The sequence below is a fragment of the Bos javanicus genome, chromosome 6 (genome assembly GCF_032452875.1).
Source record: "Bos javanicus breed banteng chromosome 6, ARS-OSU_banteng_1.0, whole genome shotgun sequence".
NCBI classification, from domain to species: domain Eukaryota; kingdom Metazoa; phylum Chordata; class Mammalia; order Artiodactyla; family Bovidae; genus Bos; species Bos javanicus.
The window spans coordinates 25,628,868-25,650,023 of NC_083873.1; the positions used below are offsets into that span (position 1 = coordinate 25,628,868).

General features: G+C 38.6%; 1 protein-coding gene across 1 annotated transcript; it reads left to right on the forward strand.

The window, feature by feature from the left end:
- The first annotated feature begins 826 nt into the window (after nucleotides 1-826).
- LOC133250041 (alcohol dehydrogenase 1-like) lies at nucleotides 827-17,167 on the forward strand. Its single transcript, XM_061421210.1, has 9 exons — nucleotides 827-844; nucleotides 5,232-5,333; nucleotides 6,357-6,495; nucleotides 12,040-12,127; nucleotides 12,327-12,504; nucleotides 12,697-12,957; nucleotides 14,871-15,006; nucleotides 15,812-15,950; nucleotides 17,143-17,167. Exons 1-9 carry the CDS (start codon nucleotides 827-829, stop codon nucleotides 17,165-17,167), a joined length of 1,086 nt encoding a protein of 361 aa, XP_061277194.1.
- Nucleotides 17,168-21,156: the final 3,989 nt, after the last annotated feature.

Here is a 21,156-nt window from a genome sequence, read left to right on the forward strand (position 1 = left end):
GTGCAACCCCAGCAGGTTCCTCTGTCCATGGAATTCTCTAGACAAGAATACTGGAGTGGGGTACCATGCCCTTCTCCAGGGGATCTTCCCAACCCAGGTATCGAACCCAGGTCTCCTGCATTGCATGTGGACTGTTCACCATCTGAGCCACCAGGGAAGCCCCAAAGAGCCTGTTGCCTCCCCTCCAGGGAACCTCAGTCTCCCAGGTGACAGGCAGGATACTCACCACGATAGTAACAAGGACGGCAAGTCTCATCTGAATCTCATCTCTCATCATTCATAATGACCTCACATTGTCTTTGTCATCGTTTTTGTCATCTATTTGTCTTTGTCATGTCTTTGTCATCACTTATTTCTCAGCTTTTTAACAGTATTTTGTATTATTACTTGTGCTTTTCCATCTTTTCGACTCTTGGAGACCCAGTGTTATATTGGTATCACCTGCATCTGGCAATTCCTGGCATTACTTGATATTCCAGAAATTCTTGTTAACTAATTATGAGCTGATCTTTCTCTTAGTTCATTCACCTTTTTTTATAATCACTTCATTGCCTTTTCACCTATTGCTTCTCTTCAAACTGCTTCTCCCCAGTAGAGCATCCTTGTTGACACACTCCTGAATCATTCTCTCACATTCCTTGCTATCCTTCACTTTCACATATTTGCCAACCGTTCACCTCTCTGGTTTCCTGATGTTGTCGTGTCACTATGTAATTATTTTTAATTACTCTCAGCACATAAATAGTCCAGTTTCCCCAGGAGCAGATTCAAAGAAGTGATATTCTTTGGGACATTATAAGACACAGAGAAAAACAAGAGACTCCTCATGGACACCTTGGGAAAGGTAAGTGCTACTTTACAAATAGGTCTATATCATCTTTATTAGTTATCCAAAAAGTGCACTTTGAAACAAAACTAAGATACTTTCTCCAGACAGCTTATCAAAGATTTCTGTGGATAATACTCAATGTTTTCCTCCCTATGGAAATTCATGCACCACTGTTAGGAAAGTAAACTGATAGAAACTTACTGGGTGATAGTTTGACAGTGTTGTACTAAATGCCTTAAAAATGTGCCTATCATTTAACAAAGAAATTCATTCCAAGGAAATGATTGTGCTGTTTTTATTTATTTACTTATTCAGTTTCCTAGTACTAGACGTTATGTTCCTTCCAGAGTCATACTCTTAAAAACAATGCTTCATTTTGTCCACATCCTCAACAGCATTTATTGTTTGTAGATTTCTTAATGATGGCCATTCTGACCGGTGTGAGACGGGGTGGGAAATGTGAGGGAGGTTCAAGAGGGAAGGGACATATGTATACTTGTGGCTAATTCATGCTGATGTTTGACAGAAACCAGCACAATATTGTAAACCAATTAGGCTCCAATAAAAATTTTTAAAAAATGTTTTAATTAATCTGTTTATAAAATCTTAAAAATGCTGATTGCTGGGTACTAGACTTGAAGTTTTCCCTCCTTTTCCCTTATCTGAGTTTTCCAAGTTTCTACCTTGAGTGTGTATCATTTCTGAAATAGAAGACGTTTTCCATAAAGTATATAATTTTATTTTTTTATTTGAACTTCTTTTGTGGCATTTTTCCCTTTTCTTTGTGTTATAAGAAATTATATCTCCTTGATTGATTTCTAAGTTTTTTGAAGACATAGTTTACTCATCTCATAATGTCTTACAGTTACTAATGCAGTAAACTTGCAAATGAAACACCAGTAAAGTTATGAAGGGCTCTAGTACCACCAGGTATTAAAAAATATCAAAAAGTTATTTACTGAGGTGTCAGTGCAAGAATAGACAGTAAGACAAATTTATATTTCCAAAAAGAAACTTGTAAATTGAAGAACTTCTATAGTAAAGGTGCTAATTTAAGAATAAATGAAAGAAAAATTCATCAAGAGTTCATGCTGAGACAATTCATTTAGATTCTATAAATTTATATTACACAAAATAATTTGAGGTAGATTTAAGAGTTAAATATTTTAAAATCAAACTATAAAAATCTAGAAAGAGGGTTCAGTTCAGTTACTCAGTCATGTCCACCTCTTCACGACCCCATGAATCGCAGCACGCCAGGCCTCCCTGTCCATCACCAACTCCCGGAGTTCACTCAGACTCACGTCCATCGAGTCAGTGATGCCATCCAGCCATCTCATCCTCTGTCGTCCCCTTGTCCTCCTACCCCCAATCCCTCCCAGCATCAGAGTCTTTTCCAATACGTCAACTCTTCGCATGAGGTGGCCAAAGTACTGGAGTTTCAGCTTTAGCATCATTCCTTCCAAAGAAATCCCAGGGCTGATCTCCTTCAGAACGGACTGGTTGGATCTCCTTGCAGTCCAAGGGACTCTCAAGAGTCTTCTCCAACACTACAGTTCAAAAGCATCAATTCTTCGGCACTCAGCCTTCTTCACAGTCCAACTCTCACATCCATACATGACCACAGGAGAAACCATAGCCTTGACTAGATGAACCTTTGTTGGCAAAGTAATGTCTCTGCTTTTGAATATGCTATCTAGGTTGGACATAACTTTCCTTCCAAGGAGTAAGTGTCTTTTAGTTTCATGGCTGCAGTCACCATCTGCAGTGATTTTGGAGCCCACAAAAAAAAAGTCTGACACTGTTTCCCCATCGATTTCCCATGAAGTGATGGGACTAGATGCCATGATCTTCCTTTTCTGAATATTCAGCTTTAAGCCAACTTTTTCACTCTCCACTTTCACTTTCATCAAGAGGCTTTTGAGTTCCTCTTCACTTTCTGCCATAAGGGTGGTGTAATCTGCACATCTGAGGTTATTGATATTTCTCCTGGCAATCTTGATTGCAGCTTGTGTTTCTTCCAGTCCAACGTTTCTCATGATATACTCTGCATATGTTACATAAGCAGGGTGATAATATACAGCCTTGACGAACTCTTTTTCCTATTTGGAACCAGTCTGTTGTTCCATGTCCAGTTCTAACTGTTGCTTCCTGCCTGCATATAATTTTCTCAAGAGGCAGGTCAGGTGGTCTGGTATTCTCATCTCTTTCAGAATTTTCCACAGTTTATTGTGATCCATACAGTCAAAGTTTTTGGCATAGTCAATAAAGCAGAAATAGATGTTTTTCTGGAACTCTCTTGCTTTTTCCATGATCCAGAGGATGTTGCCAATTTGATCTCTGGTTCCTCTGCCTTTTCTAAATCCAGCTTGAACATCTGGAAGTTCACGGTTCACATATTGCTGAAGCCTGGCTTGGAGAATTTTGACCATTACTTTACTAGCTTGTGAGATGACTGCAATTGTGTGGTAGTTTGAGCGTTCTTTGGCATTGCCTTTCTTTGGGATTGGAATGAAAACTGACCTTTTCCAGTCCTGTGGCCACTGCTGAGTTTTCCAAATTTGCTGGCATATTGAGTGCAGCACTTTCATAGCATCATCTTTCAGGATTTGGAATAGCTCAACTGGAATTCCATCACCTCCACTAGCTTTGTTCGTAGTGATGCTTTCTAAGGCCCACTTGACTTCACATTCCAGGATGTCTGGCTCTAGGTCAGTGATCACACCATCGTGATTATCTGGGTCGTGAAGATCTTTTTTGTACAGTTCTTCTGTGTATTCTTGCCATCTCTTCTTAATATCTTCTGCTTCTGTTAGGTCCATACCATTTCTGTCCTTTATCGAGCTCATCTTTGCATGAAATGTTCCTTTGGTATCTCTGATTTTCTTGAAGAGATCCCTAGTCTTTCCCATTCTGTTGTTTTCCTCTATTTCTTTGCATTGATCGCTGAAGAAGGCTTTCTTATCTCTTCTTGCTATTCTTTGGAACTCTGCATTCAGATGCTTATATCATTCCTTTTCTCCTTTGCTTTTCACGTCTCTTCTTTTCACAGCTATTTGTAAGGCCTCCCCAGACAGCCATTTTGCTTTTTTGCATTTCTTTTCCATGGGGATGGTCTTGATGCCTGTCTCCTGTACAATGTCACGAACCTCATTCCATAGTTCATCAGGCACTCTATCTATCAGATCTCGGCCCTTAAATCTATTTCTCACTTCCACTGTATAATCATAAGGGATTTGATTTAGGTCAGAAAGAGGGTAACAAATATTTATTTGGTCTTTATATGGAGAGAAAGTGAAGGACAGGGAAGCCTGGTGCACTGACGTTCACATGGTCGCAAAGAGCCAGACACGACTGAGTGACTGAACAACATCAACAATGGAGAGAATTCTCAAACCATGGAAATGGACTAAATAATAAAGGAAAACATACTTTTATGAATCAAAATGTTAATGTGTGTTCAGTTCAGTTCAGTTGCTCAGTCGTGTATATGCACATATAGCTTCATAAAAAATTAAAGGTCGAAAATCAAGAAGGAAAAATCATGTATGACAAGATAGTGGACAACCAGTCACTCATTTAATGCACAAATAGGTCAAATGATAGTAAAAAAATACCAAGATGCCAGTGGATACTTACATAAAATATAGGACCAAACATTCCACAAAAAGAAGAAAATATGTATAACTCACATAAACATAAAAAGTTTCAACATTCTTAAAATTAAAAAATACTAATAAAAAGAAATAGCTTTTTCTGACAGTCACTTTGTTTTTAATGAGTACAGTCAATGCTAATGAGAGTGGGAAAAATGATGACAGATACTGTTTTACAGTTCTAGGAGTTGTGCAAAATCATTCAAATTTTCTGTAGAATTACTTAGAAATCAGTTTCACTCTAACCATGTCTCTATCCTTCCCCTAGTAATTTTTGCTTAAGGGAACCAGGCAAGTCAAAATTATAAACAATATATATTATAATAGTCAAAACAATGGAAATGATTTTGTTGCTGATTAAGAATATTTGGATATATTCAAATGATGAAATATAAAACAGCTATTTAAAATTATAAAGCATTTTGAAATCACGAGAAAACATTTTAGAACAAGCAAACAGTAAATGTTCAATATATGGTGGCTTTCACTGGCTAAAACAAAACAAACAAAAAACCCTAAAATGCAAAACTGCTTATATGACATGATCTCTACTGTATAAAAATATTTTAAGAGACTCAAAAGAAATATGCTAAAATTTTACCAGCTTATGTCTGAAATTGCAATGATCTCTTTTCTTTTTGTGTGTGATTTTCTTATTGTTACAAATTATAGCAAGTGTCATTTGTATGATCAGAAGTTAAATGTTATCGCTAAATGATGTCATCTTATTGTCCTTGTATCAACAGACAATCACATGCCTGGCAGCCATTGCCTGGAAAACAAACTCTTCTCTTTCACTTGAGGAAGTGCAGGTTGAGCCACCAAAGGCTGGGGAAGTTCGTATTAAGGTAAATTTAAATCTTTGAACTTGTGAAGGCAAGTGTAAGTAAATCTTATTTCATGTATCAAAGCTGTTCCCAGTGTTCCCGCACTCCCACTACTGATACTGAAACAACTAGTCAGTATCCCTGCCTGTATGCTTTCTGGATGAATTCCTGGCAGAGGAGTAATACAGAGGCTATGGTACAGGAAATGTTTCACTTCTATGATCAATATAAGTGGATTGAGTCTATCCACAGACAAGAAAACTTAGGCTATTAACTGAGAAGGTTTAAAACTTCTCAATGCCAATTAAATTTTGCAACAGTTAAACACATTTTATATTATTAACTTAATGTTTTCAATATGCTAGTTTAAAATCTATTTTCCCAGAGGACTGGGAAAACATTCCACAATACTGGGTTTAAAATTTTGGGTTTCTCAATGGTGGTGCTGTGGATACGTGGTCAAAAATCCTTCACTGGATAGAACAGACTCTCGTATTGCAAAACTAGTTGATGACATAAGGTGTACAGAGTAGATTTCAAAAAGCCTAGTTTATTTCCAGATCTGAACATGCACCATGAGAGTGGGTGAGTCATTTTAAGTCTTTGAGTCTTCCTCTCCACATCTTTAAATTAGGGGTAATTAGAAGGCAATGGCAACCCACTCCAGTACTCTTGCCTGGCAAATCCAATGGACAGAGGAGCCTGGTGGGCTGCAGTCCATGGGGTCGCTAGGAGTCAGACACGACTGGGCAACTTCACTTCCACTTTTCACTTTCATGCATTGGAGAAGGAAACGGCAACCCACTCCAGTGTTCTTGCCTGGAGAATCCCACGGACGGGGGAACCTGGTGGGCTGCCGTCTCTGGGGTCGCACAGAGTCGGACACGACTGAAGCGACTTAGCAGCAGACCTGCCCTGTGTTTCTCTGAATATTATTATAGGGATCAAATGAGGTCATTCATGTAAAAAAAATTATTCATAATAAGTCTCAGACAGAAGAAAAATTCCAAACTAATTTATCCTTGCCCCTTAATTCTTACCCAGATGATATCTACAGGGATCTGTGGTTCTGACGATCATGCTATAAAAGGAATAATCCCACTGAAGTATCCCTTCATCCCAGGCCATGAAGGAGCTGGAATTGTGGAGAGTATTGGCGAAGGAGTGAGCTCAGTGAAACCAGGTAGGAAATGGGCCACAAAAACCTCTGCACAAACAACCCACCACCAAAATGTATTGACATATTTACAGGAGAAATAAGTTGATTTGCCTCTAAATTGTTTTACCTAATCACATATTGTGGTAATAAATATATCCAGTGATTCCAAGAGTCACACAGTTTTTCTGCTGCCAGTGCTAGCAATCCAGAGTAGCAGTGGCTGAGCTAAGCCACAGCAATAGGACCAGTGTACTTTTAAGTAGATTAAAATCTACTTAGGAGCAGGGGCTGCTTCTTTATTTTTCAAATAGACAATAAAACTATATTATAAACATTAAATTTTCTAAGTGACTAGATTTTAATTGTTACTGAAACTAAAAGAAATTATAATTACATGACACAATAGAAGTGTTAGCTAATATGAAAATGGCAATCATATTGCAATATAAATGTATCAAATCAATATAAACTTACAATTTTGTTTATCAAATATATGTCAGTGAAAACTTTTTTCTAATGAATTATTTGTCAGCAGAAAGGGAAATTTTATAATCTGGCAAGTTAATTTATTCTGACATAACTGCAGAAGAATTCACCGTTTCCTTTTTTATTGAAATACAGTTGACACAAACACACAATACTATGCTAAAGGAATTCCTTAGCAGTCCAGTGGTTAGGACTCCATGCTGTCCTGCCAACAGCCTGGGTTCAATGCCTGATTGGGGAATTAAGATCCTATCAGTTCAGTTCAGTCGCTCAGTTGTGTCTAATATTTTGGGACTCCATGGCCCACATACAGCACTCCAGACTTCCCTGTCCATCTCCAACTCCCAGAGCTTGCTCAAATTCATGTCCATCGAATTCATGCCATCCAACCATTTCATCCTCTGCCATCCAACCATGTCATCTTCTGATGTCCCCTTCTCCTCTTGCCTTCAATCTTTCCCATCATCAGGGGCTTATCCAATGAGTCAGTTCTTTGCATTAGGTGGCCAAAGTATTGGCCACAGCTTCAGCATCAGTTTTCCAATGAATATTCAGGACTGATTTCCTTTAGGATTGATTGGTTTGATCTCCTTGCAGTCCAAGGAACTCTCAAGAGTCTTCTCCAACACCACAGTTCAAAAGCATCAATTCTTTGGCACTCAACTTTCCTTATAGCCCAACTATCACATCCATATGTGACTACTGGAAAAACCATAGCCTTGACTAGATGGACCTTTGTTGACAAAGTAATGTCTCTGCTTTTTTTTTTTTTTTTTTTTTATGTCTCTGCTTTTTAATACGCTGTCGAGATGGGTCAGAGCATTTCTTCCAAGGAGCAAGCATCTTTTAATTTCATGGCTGCAGTCACCATCTGCAGTGATTTTGGAGCCCAAGAAAATAAAGTCTGTCACTATTTCCATTGTTTCTCCACCTATTTGTCAAGAAATGATGGGACCAGATGCCATGATCTGAGTTTTGGAATGCTGAGCTTTAAGTCCGCTTTTTTCATTTTTCTCTTTCTCTGTCATCAAGAGGCTCTTTAGTTCCTCTTCACTTTCTGCCATAAGAGTGGTGTCATCTGTGTATCTGAGGTTATTGATATTTCTCCCGGCATCTTGATTCCAGCTTGTGCTTCATCCAACCTGGCATTTCACATGATGTACTCTGCATTTAAATTAAATAAGCAGGGTGACAATATACAGCCTTGACGTACTTCTCTCCCGATTTGGAACCAGTCTGTTGTTCCATGTCCAGTTCTAACTGTTGCTTCCTGACCTGCATACAGATTTCTCAGGAGGCAGGTAAGGTAGTTTGGTATTCCCATCTCTTTAAGAATTTCACACAGTTTCTTGTGATCTATACAGTCAAAGGTTTTGGCATAGTCAATAAAGCAGAAGTAGATGTTTTTCTGGAATTCTCTTGCTTCTTCTATAATCCAACAAATGTTGCATTTTGATCTCTGGTTCCTCAGCCTTTTCTAAATCCAGCTTGAACATCTGGAAGTTCGTGGTTCATGCACTATTGAAGCCTGGCTTGGAGAATTTTGAACATTACTTTGCTAGTGTGTGAAATGAGTACAATTGTACGGTAGTTTGAACATTGTGTGTGTGTGTGTGTGTGTGTGTGTGTGTGTATATGCATATAATGCTAGTTTCAGGTGTGTTGCAGAGTGGTTAGATATTTGCAGACATTATGAAATGATTGCCATGATAAGTCTAGCAATCATCTATCCCCAAAAAAGTTATTTCAGTATTATTGATCATATTGCTTATGCTGGTATATTACAGCCCCACAGCTTATTTATTTCATAACTTGAGATTTGTACTTCTTAATCCCCATCACCTCTTTTGCCCTCTCATTCCCTCCCCTCTGCATCTATGAATCTGTTTTCATCTTGTTTTGTTTTGTGTTTTAGATTGCACATACATGTGAGATGACATGGTATTTGCTTTTCTCTGTCAGACTTCTTTCACTTAGCCTGCCTGTGTGTGCTCATTCGCTCAGTAGTATCTGACTCTTTGTGACCCTGTGGACTGTAGCCTGCCAGACTCCTCTGTCCATGGAGTTTTCCAGGCAAGAATACTGGAGCAGGTTGCCATTTCCTCCTCCAGAGAATCTTCCCGACCCAGGGATCAAACCTGTGTCTCTTGTACCTCTTAAATCAGTAGGCACATTCTTTACCGCTGCATCACCTGGGACAACAGCATTTAGCATAACACCCTCTAAATTTATCCATGTTATTACACAAGACAAGATTTCATTTTTTATAGCTGAATAATATTCCCCTGGGTGTATGTATATATATGTGTGTATATATATATATATATACACGCACACATATGCATAGTATATATACACTCCACATCTTTATCTATTTGTCAATCGGTGGGCACTTAAGTTGCTTTGATACCTTGGCTATTACAAATAATGCTACAATAAGTCTTGGTGTTCATGTATCTTTTTGAATTAATTGTTTTCTTTGAGTAAATACCCAAGAGTGAAATTGCTGGATCACATGGAAATTCTATTTTTAATTTTTTGAGGAACCTCCACATTGTTTTCCATAGTTTCTGCACCAATTTACATTCCTACTAACAGTGCATGAGGGCTCCCTTTTCTCCACATCCTCACCAACACTTATTTGTTGTCTTTTTGATAGTAGTCATTCTGACAGGTGTGAGGTGGTATCTCACTGTGGTTTTAATTTGCTTTTCCCTGATGAGTGGTAACATTCAGCACTTTTTCGTGTGTCTGTTGGCCATCTGTATATGCCTTCTCTGGGAAAATGTCTCTTCAGGTTCTCTGTCCATTTTTTAAATCAGGTCACTTGTTTTCCTGATGTTAAGTTCATTGTTGTATAAGCTTATTGAATATATTGCGTGTGTGTGTTATTACGTTGTCATGTCCAACTCTTTTCAACCCCTTGGACAATAGCCCTCCAGGCTCCTCTGTCCATGGAATTCTCCAGGCAAGAATACTGGAGTGGATAACCATTCTCTTCTTCAGGGGATCTTCCCAACCCAGGGATGGAACTTAGGTCTCCTGCATTGCAGGCAGATTCTTTACCATCTGAGCCATCAGGGAAGCCCAAATATTGTATATAAGCCCCTTATCAGAGAGTGAAGTCACTCAGTCGTGTCTGACTCTTTGTGACCCTGTGGACTGTAGCCCACCAGGCTCCTCTGTCCATGGGATTTTCCAGGCAAGAGTACTGGAGTGGGTTGCCACTTCCTTCTCCAAGGGATCGGATATTCCTGACCCAGGGATCGAACCCAGGTCTCCCGTACTGTAGGCAGATGCTTTATCATCTTGGCCACCAGGGAAGTCCCTTATCAGATATATTGCTTGCAAATATCTTCTCCCATTCAGTAGGCATGCCTTTTCATTTTGTTTATATAGTTTCCTTAGCCGTGCCTGAGTCTTTTAGTCCAATGTAGTTCCACTGGCTTGTTTTTTGAGGGACAGCTCTCTCTCTCTCTCTCTCTCTCTCTCTCTCTATATATATATATATATATATATAGTGTCCCCCACATACTTAGCATAGTGCCTGTTCAGGTTTGGAATGCATTGAATGTTTAACGAATGAATGTTCTGATCAAGTAGAATGTATTAATAGAACTTTGTTGACAGGATGATAATGATATTTCAAAGAATCAAATAAGTAAACACTCTTCCCCAGGCATATCGCAAGGGACCTTGACACAGCCATTCTTGGCACATCTGAAATGGTCAGAGTATGAAGAGTCCACAGAACCTCACAGCTTGGAACCAGGCACACAATGAGATTTAAGAAAGGGCATGTGGTCAGGACATTGACAAAGCTATCGTCAGGGTATTCATTTTGCAAACAATGATGGAGTACCTGCCGTGCATTGACACTAGGCCTAGGAGGAGGGACAGAAGTAAAAAGACATAGTCTTCTCCACATCGCCAAGAAGATAATGCCAATAGTTAGTGAGCTAACTCCTCTTTAACTAAACAAATCCCAGTGAAAGTTTTGTGGAAAATGATGAATATTTGAGGGACAGGATAAGGCAGCAGAATTTGAGCTTCTCCTGATTTTGAGATTCAGTATCTTTGGAATTTTTTAGGGCCAGTGAAGTTAAGATGTTCCTTATCTAAACTTACAAGAGACTTTTTAAAATAATTATTTATCTGGCTGCACCGGGTCTTAGCTGTGGCATGGAGGATTTTTAATTGTGGCGTGGGGGATCTAGTTCCCTGACCAGGGATCAAATCTGACCACGACTGTCTGCATTGAAAGTGTGGAGTCTTAGCCACTGGACCACCAGGGAAGTCTCATAAACTCAAAGAAATTTTTAAAAGATTACAAATACATGTAAGAACCATACACATGTTTAGGGACAAGGTTGTAGACCTTTGACAAGGCTTTGTACAGTTTTATAAGTCTGTGATGACTGTGTTCATTAATTCTCTTCACCTTCCCAGCCTGTAACCCTAGGTCCCAGGAGGGTTAAATTTTGGACCCACACATAATCAGTATGCACTCTAAAACTGTGCAACCTAAAAACAACCCTCTGTAGTAAGCGTTCCAGAAGCAGCCTCTCTCTGCAGAAAGAAACCTATTCGTTTTACTCTTAGAACTGAGAATATCCTGAACCACAGTCCCCTGAAGAAAACATGTCACAGACCTGCTGTGGGTCCCTGTGCCATTGTGGGGCAAGCAGGCTCCATAGAAAGGTTTCTGCTGCTATCCAGCTTCAGGCAGGTAACAACCGCTGCAGACTTAAATCTCTCAAAGGAAAACCAAAAGGTTAGAGTAGATGACATCTCTAAGGGTCATTCCCAGTTTTATTTATTTCCAGAGTAAAAGCAGACCTACAATTATCTATCCAGCAAGGAATATCCCCATATTTCCATCATTTGCCCAAAATAATAATGGAATTTCTGAAACCAGGTTATAGGATTTTTCCTCCAAAATAGCTATGGGGTATGTTATACTTGTCATAATCTGTCCACAGCAAGTTATCAAATCATTCAATAAAATTTTTATCACTGCACTATTGTGTTTCAATAATATTTTAAACTAATGTTTTTGGGTTTTTTTTTTCCTATATATAGGAGATAAAGTCCTCACACTCATTGTTCCACAGTGTAGAGAATGCAGTGCCTGCTTGAATCCCAAGGGAAACTTCTGTGAGAAGCAAGAGTTAGTAGATTTGTCCATCTTTTGTTTATCTTTTCACTTTTTATTAAATCGCTTATATTGTGCAAGCACTGACCTGGAGCTAAAGGTGTTCATTTCTCTCTTTACAACTCTGTGTGTCTGGGTCGCTGCTGTGCCTGTCTGTGTCACTGCTGAACAGCATTCTACCCTCTTCTGGATTAATGCTGGATGGCACAAGTAGGTTCACCTGCAAAGGAGAAAAGATCTATCATTCTTTCCGCACAAGTACATTCTCCGAATATACTGTTGTGCCTGAGATTTCGGTGGTAAAAATTGATGCTGCTGCTCCCATGGATAAGATTTGTGTCATAAGCTGTGAGGTGCCTACAGGATATGGGGCTGCTGTTCACTCGGCCAAGGTGAGGAAAATAGCTGTATTAGTATGTTATAGTGATCTGCCGAGAAAACATAAAAACAAGACCAAAACAGTCCAAATGTTTCAACTGGGGTCAATAGTTCCAAAAGCCTCAATGGTGGTTTTTGTTTGTTTTCTTAATTATACAAGTGTCCAGATTTGATTCCTAACACACACATGACTTGTGAATTTGTAGGTCACTCCTGGTTCTACCTGTGTGGTCTTTGGACTTGGAGGAATCGGCTCAGCTATTGTCATGGGCTGTAAAGCTTCTGGTGCTTCTAGAATCATTGGAGTTGATATCAACGAGGAAAAATTTCCTCGGGCACGAGCATTAGGGGTCACAGATTGTCTCAACCCTTCAAATCTCAAGAAGCCAGTCCAGGAGGCAGTCAAGGAAATGACAGGCATCGGTGTTGACTTTGCCTTTGAGGCCATCGGACTCGCAGAAACCATGGTGTGTGGGTCTGGGTCACAGTGAGTAGAAGCAGACCAGCACAATTAAGTGAATATTGTAATAAAGTTAGTCAAGTAATTTTTTGGTTTTCCACCACATATACTATGCTGTAGTCTATTAGTATGCAATAGCATTTTGTCTAAGAAAAAACAATGTACACACCTTAATTTTAAAATACTTAATTGCTAAAATACACTAATCATCTGAGCCTTCAGTGAGAGTCATTGTCTTTTTGTTTTTTTATCTCAGTTTTATTTATTTATTTATTGTTTTACTTTACAATATATCTTTTTGTAATAGTAAGAGAGATCACTGATTACATATCACAATAAGAAATATAATAATAGTGAAAATGTTTGAGATACTGTGAGAATTACCAAATGTGACACAGACAAAAAGGAAGCAAATGCTGTTGGAAAAAATGTGCTGATAGACTTACTCAACACAGGGTTGCCACAAACCTTCAATTTGTAAAAAACACAGTATCTGAAAAATGCAAAGCACAGTAAAACGAATTGTGTCTATAGATGCTTGCTTAGCGGGTGGGGACACACTAAGTATAAAACTCCCCTGAACATATGTTTTGGACCTGTGGACCCCAAACCTAAAAATGGAATGTATAGTCACTCTAAAATATCCATCTTAAAAATAAAAGCAATATATACTTTAAAGATATGACACTATAATATATGAAGTTTAAACAAGCACTATTTCCTTTCCTGTAGTCCTAGCTCTTTGTCCACGAACATGTTTTTATATTTAAGTATCAACATTATGTAATTCACATATGATATTCATGTGTGTTCTGTATCAGAACCATTCATTATTTGAAAAATGAGCCTATGCACCAGTATGTTAAGTTCAGGGAGAATAAGGTAGACCCTAGACTCAGAACTGACAGGGTAGAGGAAAGAAGTAGGCATTCGATTCACTTCAGCGTGTATCTAATGTACATGGTTAAAGGGTGAAGGAAGTAGATGCAGTGATGTAACAGGAAAGAGACATAGGCAAAATGCAGGAAGGGGCGAGATAGAAGGTTAAGAACCAGAAAAGGAAGCAAAATAGATTGACGTGAAGTATACTCCACACCCTTAAAAAACTGGGTTTTTTTAAATGAAGCTTCACACACACATATGTATATATATTTGTTTTTATTAAATATAAATGAACTGAACAGAGTTATACAAGTGAGAAGGTCAGGCAAAGAATAATAGTATGTGTGGTCTTTGAGGTGGCGGGTAATTTTATTAAATAAACACACAGTACTTTGTGCCAGATAACGTTCTAAATGTTTTAATCTTAAGCCTTGTAACTTAAAACTTAAGCATTGTAACAAATCTATGACATAGTTGGTATTCTTCTTCTTTTTACAAATAAACAGACATAGGGAGGTTAAGTAACTTGCCTAAAGTCACACTGCGGCAGGGTCTGTGCTCTTTACCACTAAACTCTGCTGCTGCTGCTGCTAAGTCGCTTCAGTCGTGTCCGACTCTGTGCGACCCCATAGACGGCAGCCCACCAGGGTCCCCCGTCCCTGGGATTCTCCAGGCAAGAACACTGGAGTGGGTTGCCATTTCCTTCTCCAATACATGAAAGTGAAAAGTGAAAGTGAACTCGCTCAGTCGTGTCTGACTCTGTGCGACCCCATGGACTGCAGCCCACCTGGCTCCTCCGTCCACAGGATTTTCCAGGCAAGAGTACTGGAGTGGGGTGCCATTGCCTTCTCCACCACTAAACTCTACTGGTTCTCTAATGAGATTCCCTCACTGGCAGCGTTGAAGCTGAGCTCAAAGTAAGTAGCATCTGCCTAGGAAGAGGTCTGAAATCTAGGAACTCCACAATTCCTTCCAACACTGCAGATAGTTGTTCCTTATGTGTGGGCATCTACTTATTGTCATTATTTTCATTATCAGGTTGCTGCTTGGGACTCCTGCCACGTGAGCCATGGTGTCTGCATAATCACTGGAGTGTCTCCACCAAATTCAAAGTTTTCCCTTTCTGCTCAAACAGTTTCCACTGGTCGGACACTGAAGGGTGTGTGTTTAGGAGGTAAGTCAGTTGTTTTTGCTTTCACAAAATCTCTTTCAACTTTGTAGAAACGTAATTCAAAAATTTTCTCCTTTGGGAAACAGACCTATAATGGTATAAGTTTTCAAAGACTTCTCCAATGAATTGGTGTATTTTGCAGATTAGTTAATTTAATTAAATAGGTTTGTTTTTTTTTTTTTTTTACATTTAAATAAAAAATTTTAAATAGTTTCTGGGTTTTCCTACAAAATAGTTTCTGGGTTTCCCCAGTGTTTGGAATAATCCAGCTAAGTTCAGTTCTGCACTGGTGGACTCAAAGTTTGTTGTGCTATTTTAACAGCGAGGCTTTCTGGATAATTACAGGCACCAACTTGGTATTTGGCACTGATATTTGTCTTTCCATAGGAGCCCTTATTTCTGAGCAGTACTGACCAATAGCTTTACTTAATTAATATTCCCATCTCCATCCATTGCTCTGATCAAAAGTTCCCATGCCATCTCAATGTGTGTGAATAGAGAGATGAGGAAATCATTGTATAATGCTAAACCCTGGAGGTGGGCTGGAGACTCTACTTTATTTTTAATTAGTTTTTAACCCAATAACATGTGAATATCAACTCTATTTTTTTTCCAAAGGTGTTCTAGGTAACAGAACTGTCTGGAGCAGCCACACTTAGCAACAAAAGCCAACAACTTCTGATGTACAAATGAATTCATCAATGGCAAATTTTCAGAATACTTTACCCATCTCCACAACTTACTTATTTTTCTTTTGGTTAGTTTGATATTTCTCAAATCTTATTACAATAGCCTTTTTATTTTGCAGATTATAAAACCAAAGACTGTTTTCCCCAACTAGTGACTGCTTACCTACAAAATAAAATTAATATAGATCCATTAATAACCCATCAGTTGCCTTTTGACCAGCTCCACAAAGCTTTCGAGTTGTATCATGCTGGAAAAACGTGAGTGTTTTCTTTGATGAACTTCTTTACCCTGAACTCACAGAAAAAATGACTTTTCAAACATTCCTAAGTGGTTTTGTGAAAAAAAGATGGCTACTTGAAGACCTTCTTTCATATACTGTATCCTATTTCCTGTTGTCACAAGGATAAGAAAAGGTTTTATCTGCAAGTTCCTCTTTGGGAAAGACCTGTATTAACCTATCTCAAAGAAATGTTTGAGGAGTCGGTATAACACTAAGCACCAGTCTACTCCACAGTGGTCAATTATGCAATAGTTTTCTGGTTAGAGAAATGATCTAGAATAAATGAGTTGACATTACTGGCATGATAAAATCTTACAAGGATCTTCGAGGCAAAGGTTCAGACTCTACCCAGGGCACAAAGCCTTTCTACATCATTTCTTGACAAATGTCAATCTGCTCCAGCTAGCATACCTTTAGGGATGAAGTGTTTATTCAGTGTGTTCATTTATATACTCAATGCATATTGAGTGATGGTACACTCTTTGCCAGGACTGTCCTGAGTGCTGGAGACAGTGGAGAGCAAGTAACAAGGAGTAAATGAGGAATCACTTCTGTGATGAATTCTTTGACTTTCTAATTCTGGTTCTTAAGAACATCTCTCTTTCCTAGTCTCTCCCCACTTCTCTACCTATATCGTTTGCTTGTTTTATGATTTATTTTTATTTTAAGATAGGCATTTAAATTTTAGCCTGCTATATACCTTGTTGGTTTAGACCTAGCATGTCAGTCCATTTACATCAAGAATGAAGAGTCAAGAAAACTCATCTAAAATTGTAGAAACAAATAATAGAAGAGGGGAATGGATCTAGCAGGTAGTAGACACACTACAAACAGAAAGGAACTAAGGAACCCATTTATTCTTCCCTAATTAGACATGGGATTAGATTCTAGGATTGATGGAAGCTGATCAGAAGCTGTAGCAGAGGGTTTGGATGTCTTTGTGATTATGTAGCCAGAAGAAATGGTGCTCAAAGCTGGGGTCTTCCTGTTATAGCTGATTTCGAGTCCTGTTTTCACCCCATCCTATATTTCTTATAGGTAAACTAGATGAAGGTGGAGTGGGGTGGGGATAGGCAACTCAGTTTTTCAATACAGTATGTAATTGCTTTGCTGACATCACTGTTTCTCAAGGAATTTAATGGCTTTATTATTACACTTCTATGTTTCAGGATCCGCTGTGTTCTGCTGTTCTGAGATCCCAAATAATGAAAAGTGCAAGGATATCCTTGGGGAGTTTATTCCTTTCCTGTTTCATCTCCCTGATTGTTCCAGTGCAGTGAAAAGAGCCGCAAAAATATGGAAATGCAGTGTGATTGTAAAAATGAAACAAGTGCACCTTGAATTTAATTCTAATAAAATAGCCTCTTAGAGAATAGATGTTATATAATTCATTTTGTGACATTAAAAAAAGGGATGGTGGGATTTGATTGATAACATTTGTGATATGTCCATCAACCCAACTAATCTCTGTCATCGGTACATGAAAGTTGTCCCTGAGTTATCCCTTATTCCTGTTCTCAATATACAGATTTCTCTGTATCTTTCACACCAATCCAGGGTTTACATGATGATTTTGCTGTTTCTACAACACATGGGGTCTCATACATTCTTGAAAGGCTCTCTCAGGACACAGTGAGCCATTTTCCATCCTGGGGTCTTCATACCATCCTATGCCTACAATGCCCATGACACGCTGAGGTACAGTTCCCATCTGTGTTTTCAAACATAAAAGCATAGCTGGGAAATCTTGCCACCTGCACCCCGAGGAAGCATGTATAGGACTCTTTAAGAGAAACTCACCTACGACCTCATAACTTCCTTTTCAAGTCTTTTTCTCTTCACAAAACAAATATAATTATTTCCTCACTAAGGCTGGGAGATTGGGAGAAGGATAAAAACAGCTCCTTTTATCTAGTTTTATCCTTATGCTTTTCATCTGTTCTTGAGTCATTTACATTCGCCTTAAACTTTTGCTGTTGAAACAAAGAAATCACAAGGAAATTTTCTTTTATAATCTTGTTTCATTTGTAATATCACTTCCTGAGATTTGAGCTCAAAATGTCCAGCTGACTTCATGAGGGAAGGTCCAAGAATTTTAAAAAAACACATGAAAATTTTTCTTAAGTGAATACTTTAAATATAATCCTGCCAGTCTATCTCTGCCACCTTAACAAGCCCTTCCCTCTCTGAGTATCAACTGCCACACTGTCAAGTGGGAAAATAAGAGTAATGTTATAAGATGATTTTTAAGACTGGACATCACTTGTATAAATGAAATAAAATGAAAACGTATAAAAATTTAAATAATAGGAAAATTGAGATCTAAGGAAAGGGAAAAGATAAGGCAAAGAAATTAAGAAATTTTAAACTTAAGAATAAAAATTATAGAATTCAAACATTCTAAAGAATAGAAAGACAAGGCTAGGAGAAACTGAGTTTCAAAAGAATAAAATAACTATTTTGTTACATAGATAAAAGCTATCAATGTGACCTAAAATCATGAAAAAAATTAGTAACAGAATGTATTCTTAACAAAACACAACTGGAAAAATAAAAGAGCTGATACCAGAGTTGTATCAGAAGCTTGGGGTTGGAAATACCCAGCTACCAAGAACTGTCCCCCAAGCTGGAACACTTCTACACTTGAACAGAAGCTTGGAAAGAAAGACAAAACACAAAAAACCCATGAAACACACAGCAGGGCCAGGAGAAAGATGCACTTAGATGGAAAGCTTTTTCCTGAACCTCACTGTCCCCAGACACAATTCGGTTCAGTTCAATTCAGTCGCTCAGTCGTGTCCAACTGTTTGTGACCCCATGAATCGCAGCACACCAAGCCTCCCTGTCCATCACCAACTCCCAGAGTTCACTCAGACTCACATCCATCAAGTCCGTGATGCCATCCAGCCATCTCATCCTCTGTCGTCCCCTTCTCCTCCTGCCCCCAATCCCTCCCAGCATCAGAGTCTTTTCCAATGAGTCAACTCTTCACATGAGGTGGCCAAAGTACTGGAGTTTCAGCTTTAGCATCATTAGGGCATATCATATCTTTATCCCCTGTATCTGGTACAAAGTAAGTGTTCAATGAATTTTTTTGAGAGAATAAATCACAAAAACTCGGTGAAAAGTTAAGAAATTTTGCTCAATGCTTAGGCTAAAACAATGATTATTTTCAGAAATAAGGAAGCAGGAAAAAGGAAAATAATTCTCTGAGAACCTCCAATTCAGAAAGCATAAGAATAATAAAGATATAGGAAGAAGAGATGATAGAACAAAGCTAAAATGGATGAGAATTTGTGTCCACTGTTATGTTTAAAGGTAAAGATTAACAGCTGCCTGTCTGATGATTTCAATTTTTATCCACTATATATAATGGATGCTGGAAGTTCAAAGAGTTATATAAACTTCCTAAATAAGCCACCAGAGTATAATGGAGTACTTACTAAATACCAGCCACTGTGCTAAATACTTCATAATCATCATATAATCCTCATCTTAGCCCTATGTGTTCAGGAATATTATCTCCACCTCACAGATGAAATAACTAAGATATAGAGAGACTGATTAATTCACTCACTATGAAATAGCTATGTGACAAAACAAAGACTGAAATCTAAGCAATATAAAGGCTGTGCTCTAAATCATTTTTCTTTATTACCATTTAGCAAGGAGTTCATAAACAATGCGGAGAAGGCAATGGCACCCCACTACAGTACTCTTGCCTGGAAAATCCCATGGATGGAGGAGCCTGGAAGGCTGCAGTCCATGGGGTCGCTGAGGGTCGGACACGACTGAGCGACTTCAATTTCACTTTTCACTTTCATGCATTGGAGGAGGAAATGGCAACCCACTCCAGTGTTCTTGCCTGGAGAATCCCATAAACAATAAGCATACTTAATATTTATTATTGTGAAAGTAAAAGTGTTTGTCACTCAGTCGTGTCCAACTCTTTGTGACAGTACATGGACTGTAGCCCACCAGGTCCTCTGTCCATGGGATTTTTCAGGCAAGAATACTGGAGTGGGTTGCCATTCCCTTCTCCAGGAGATCTTCCTGACCCAAGGACTGAACCCGGGTGTTCTGCATTACAAACAGATTCTTTACCATCTGAGCCTCCAGGGAAGCTCAATCATTTATTATTATTATTATTATTCCTGTATTTGTGGTATAATAAATTGCTATGAGAAAAGCACAATGGATATGATCTTGTGACACAAAAGCTCCAAAAACTGGGTAGAGTGAAAAGACAGACTGAATCCATTTCAGATTGCGAAGGAAATGGGACAGTAGGGAATGGAAGGAACAGGCAGTCAGGGATTCTTTTCATGCCACGAGTTTAAGAAAAGGAAAGAACTGAGGCTTCATGTTTCAGCAGCTCTGCTTTTAAAATGCAACCTAAGTACATATGGATATGGACATAGGTACAGATATGTATGTAGATATGGGACTCCTGACTGCCCAGGTGTTCTTCCCAAGCTCACAGGACAGAAAACCATAAGCTAGACCCAGCTAGCTAACTTTCATTGCTTACTTCTCACAATTGATATCATAGAGATTGAATAGAGGGGGAAAGAAAACAGCACATATGACTTTAATCAGATTTGCCTCCTCTCTCCTTGTCAATATATTCCATGACTGTAATAAACCTGTGAAGTACTATTAATTCTTGGTGTTTTCAGCTGCACCATAAACTGGCTGTCTAATATCTCTATGTGTGTGCTCAGTCATGTCCAACTCTTTGCAACTCCGTGGACTGTAGCCCACCAGGTTCCTCTGTGCATGGGATTTCCCAGGTAAGAATACTGGAGTGGGCTGCCATTTTCTTCTCCAGGGATCTTTCCAAAACGAGGATCAAACCCATGTCTTCTGAGTTTCCTGCACTGGCAGGCAGACTTTAAAACACTAGCACCTCTTGGGAAGCCCCCAGCTAGCTAATATCTAACAAAACTATTTTTCATTCCTCTAATCTTGGTTATAAGGAGATGAAGATCTTTTACCTTTCACTTTACTTCTTATGTACTAATATGAAATTTTAGTATAAACATGCATAACTGAAATATACAGAAGTGATGTAAAAACAAACGCTGAGTACATGGATTTTCAAAATATATATGGCCTTGAATTCTAAATCCTAAAAGATGATGCTGTGAAAGTGCTGTACTGAATATGCCAGCAAATTTGGA

Coding starts and splice junctions, on each gene's coding strand:
- LOC133250041 (XM_061421210.1), top strand. Junction 12,505..12,696: donor CTGCTGTTCACTCGGCCAAG/GTGAGGAAAATA, acceptor GTGAATTTGTAG/GTCACTCCTGGTTCTACCTG. Junction 15,951..17,142: donor TTGTATCATGCTGGAAAAAC/GTGAGTGTTTTC, acceptor TCTATGTTTCAG/GATCCGCTGTGTTCTGCTGT.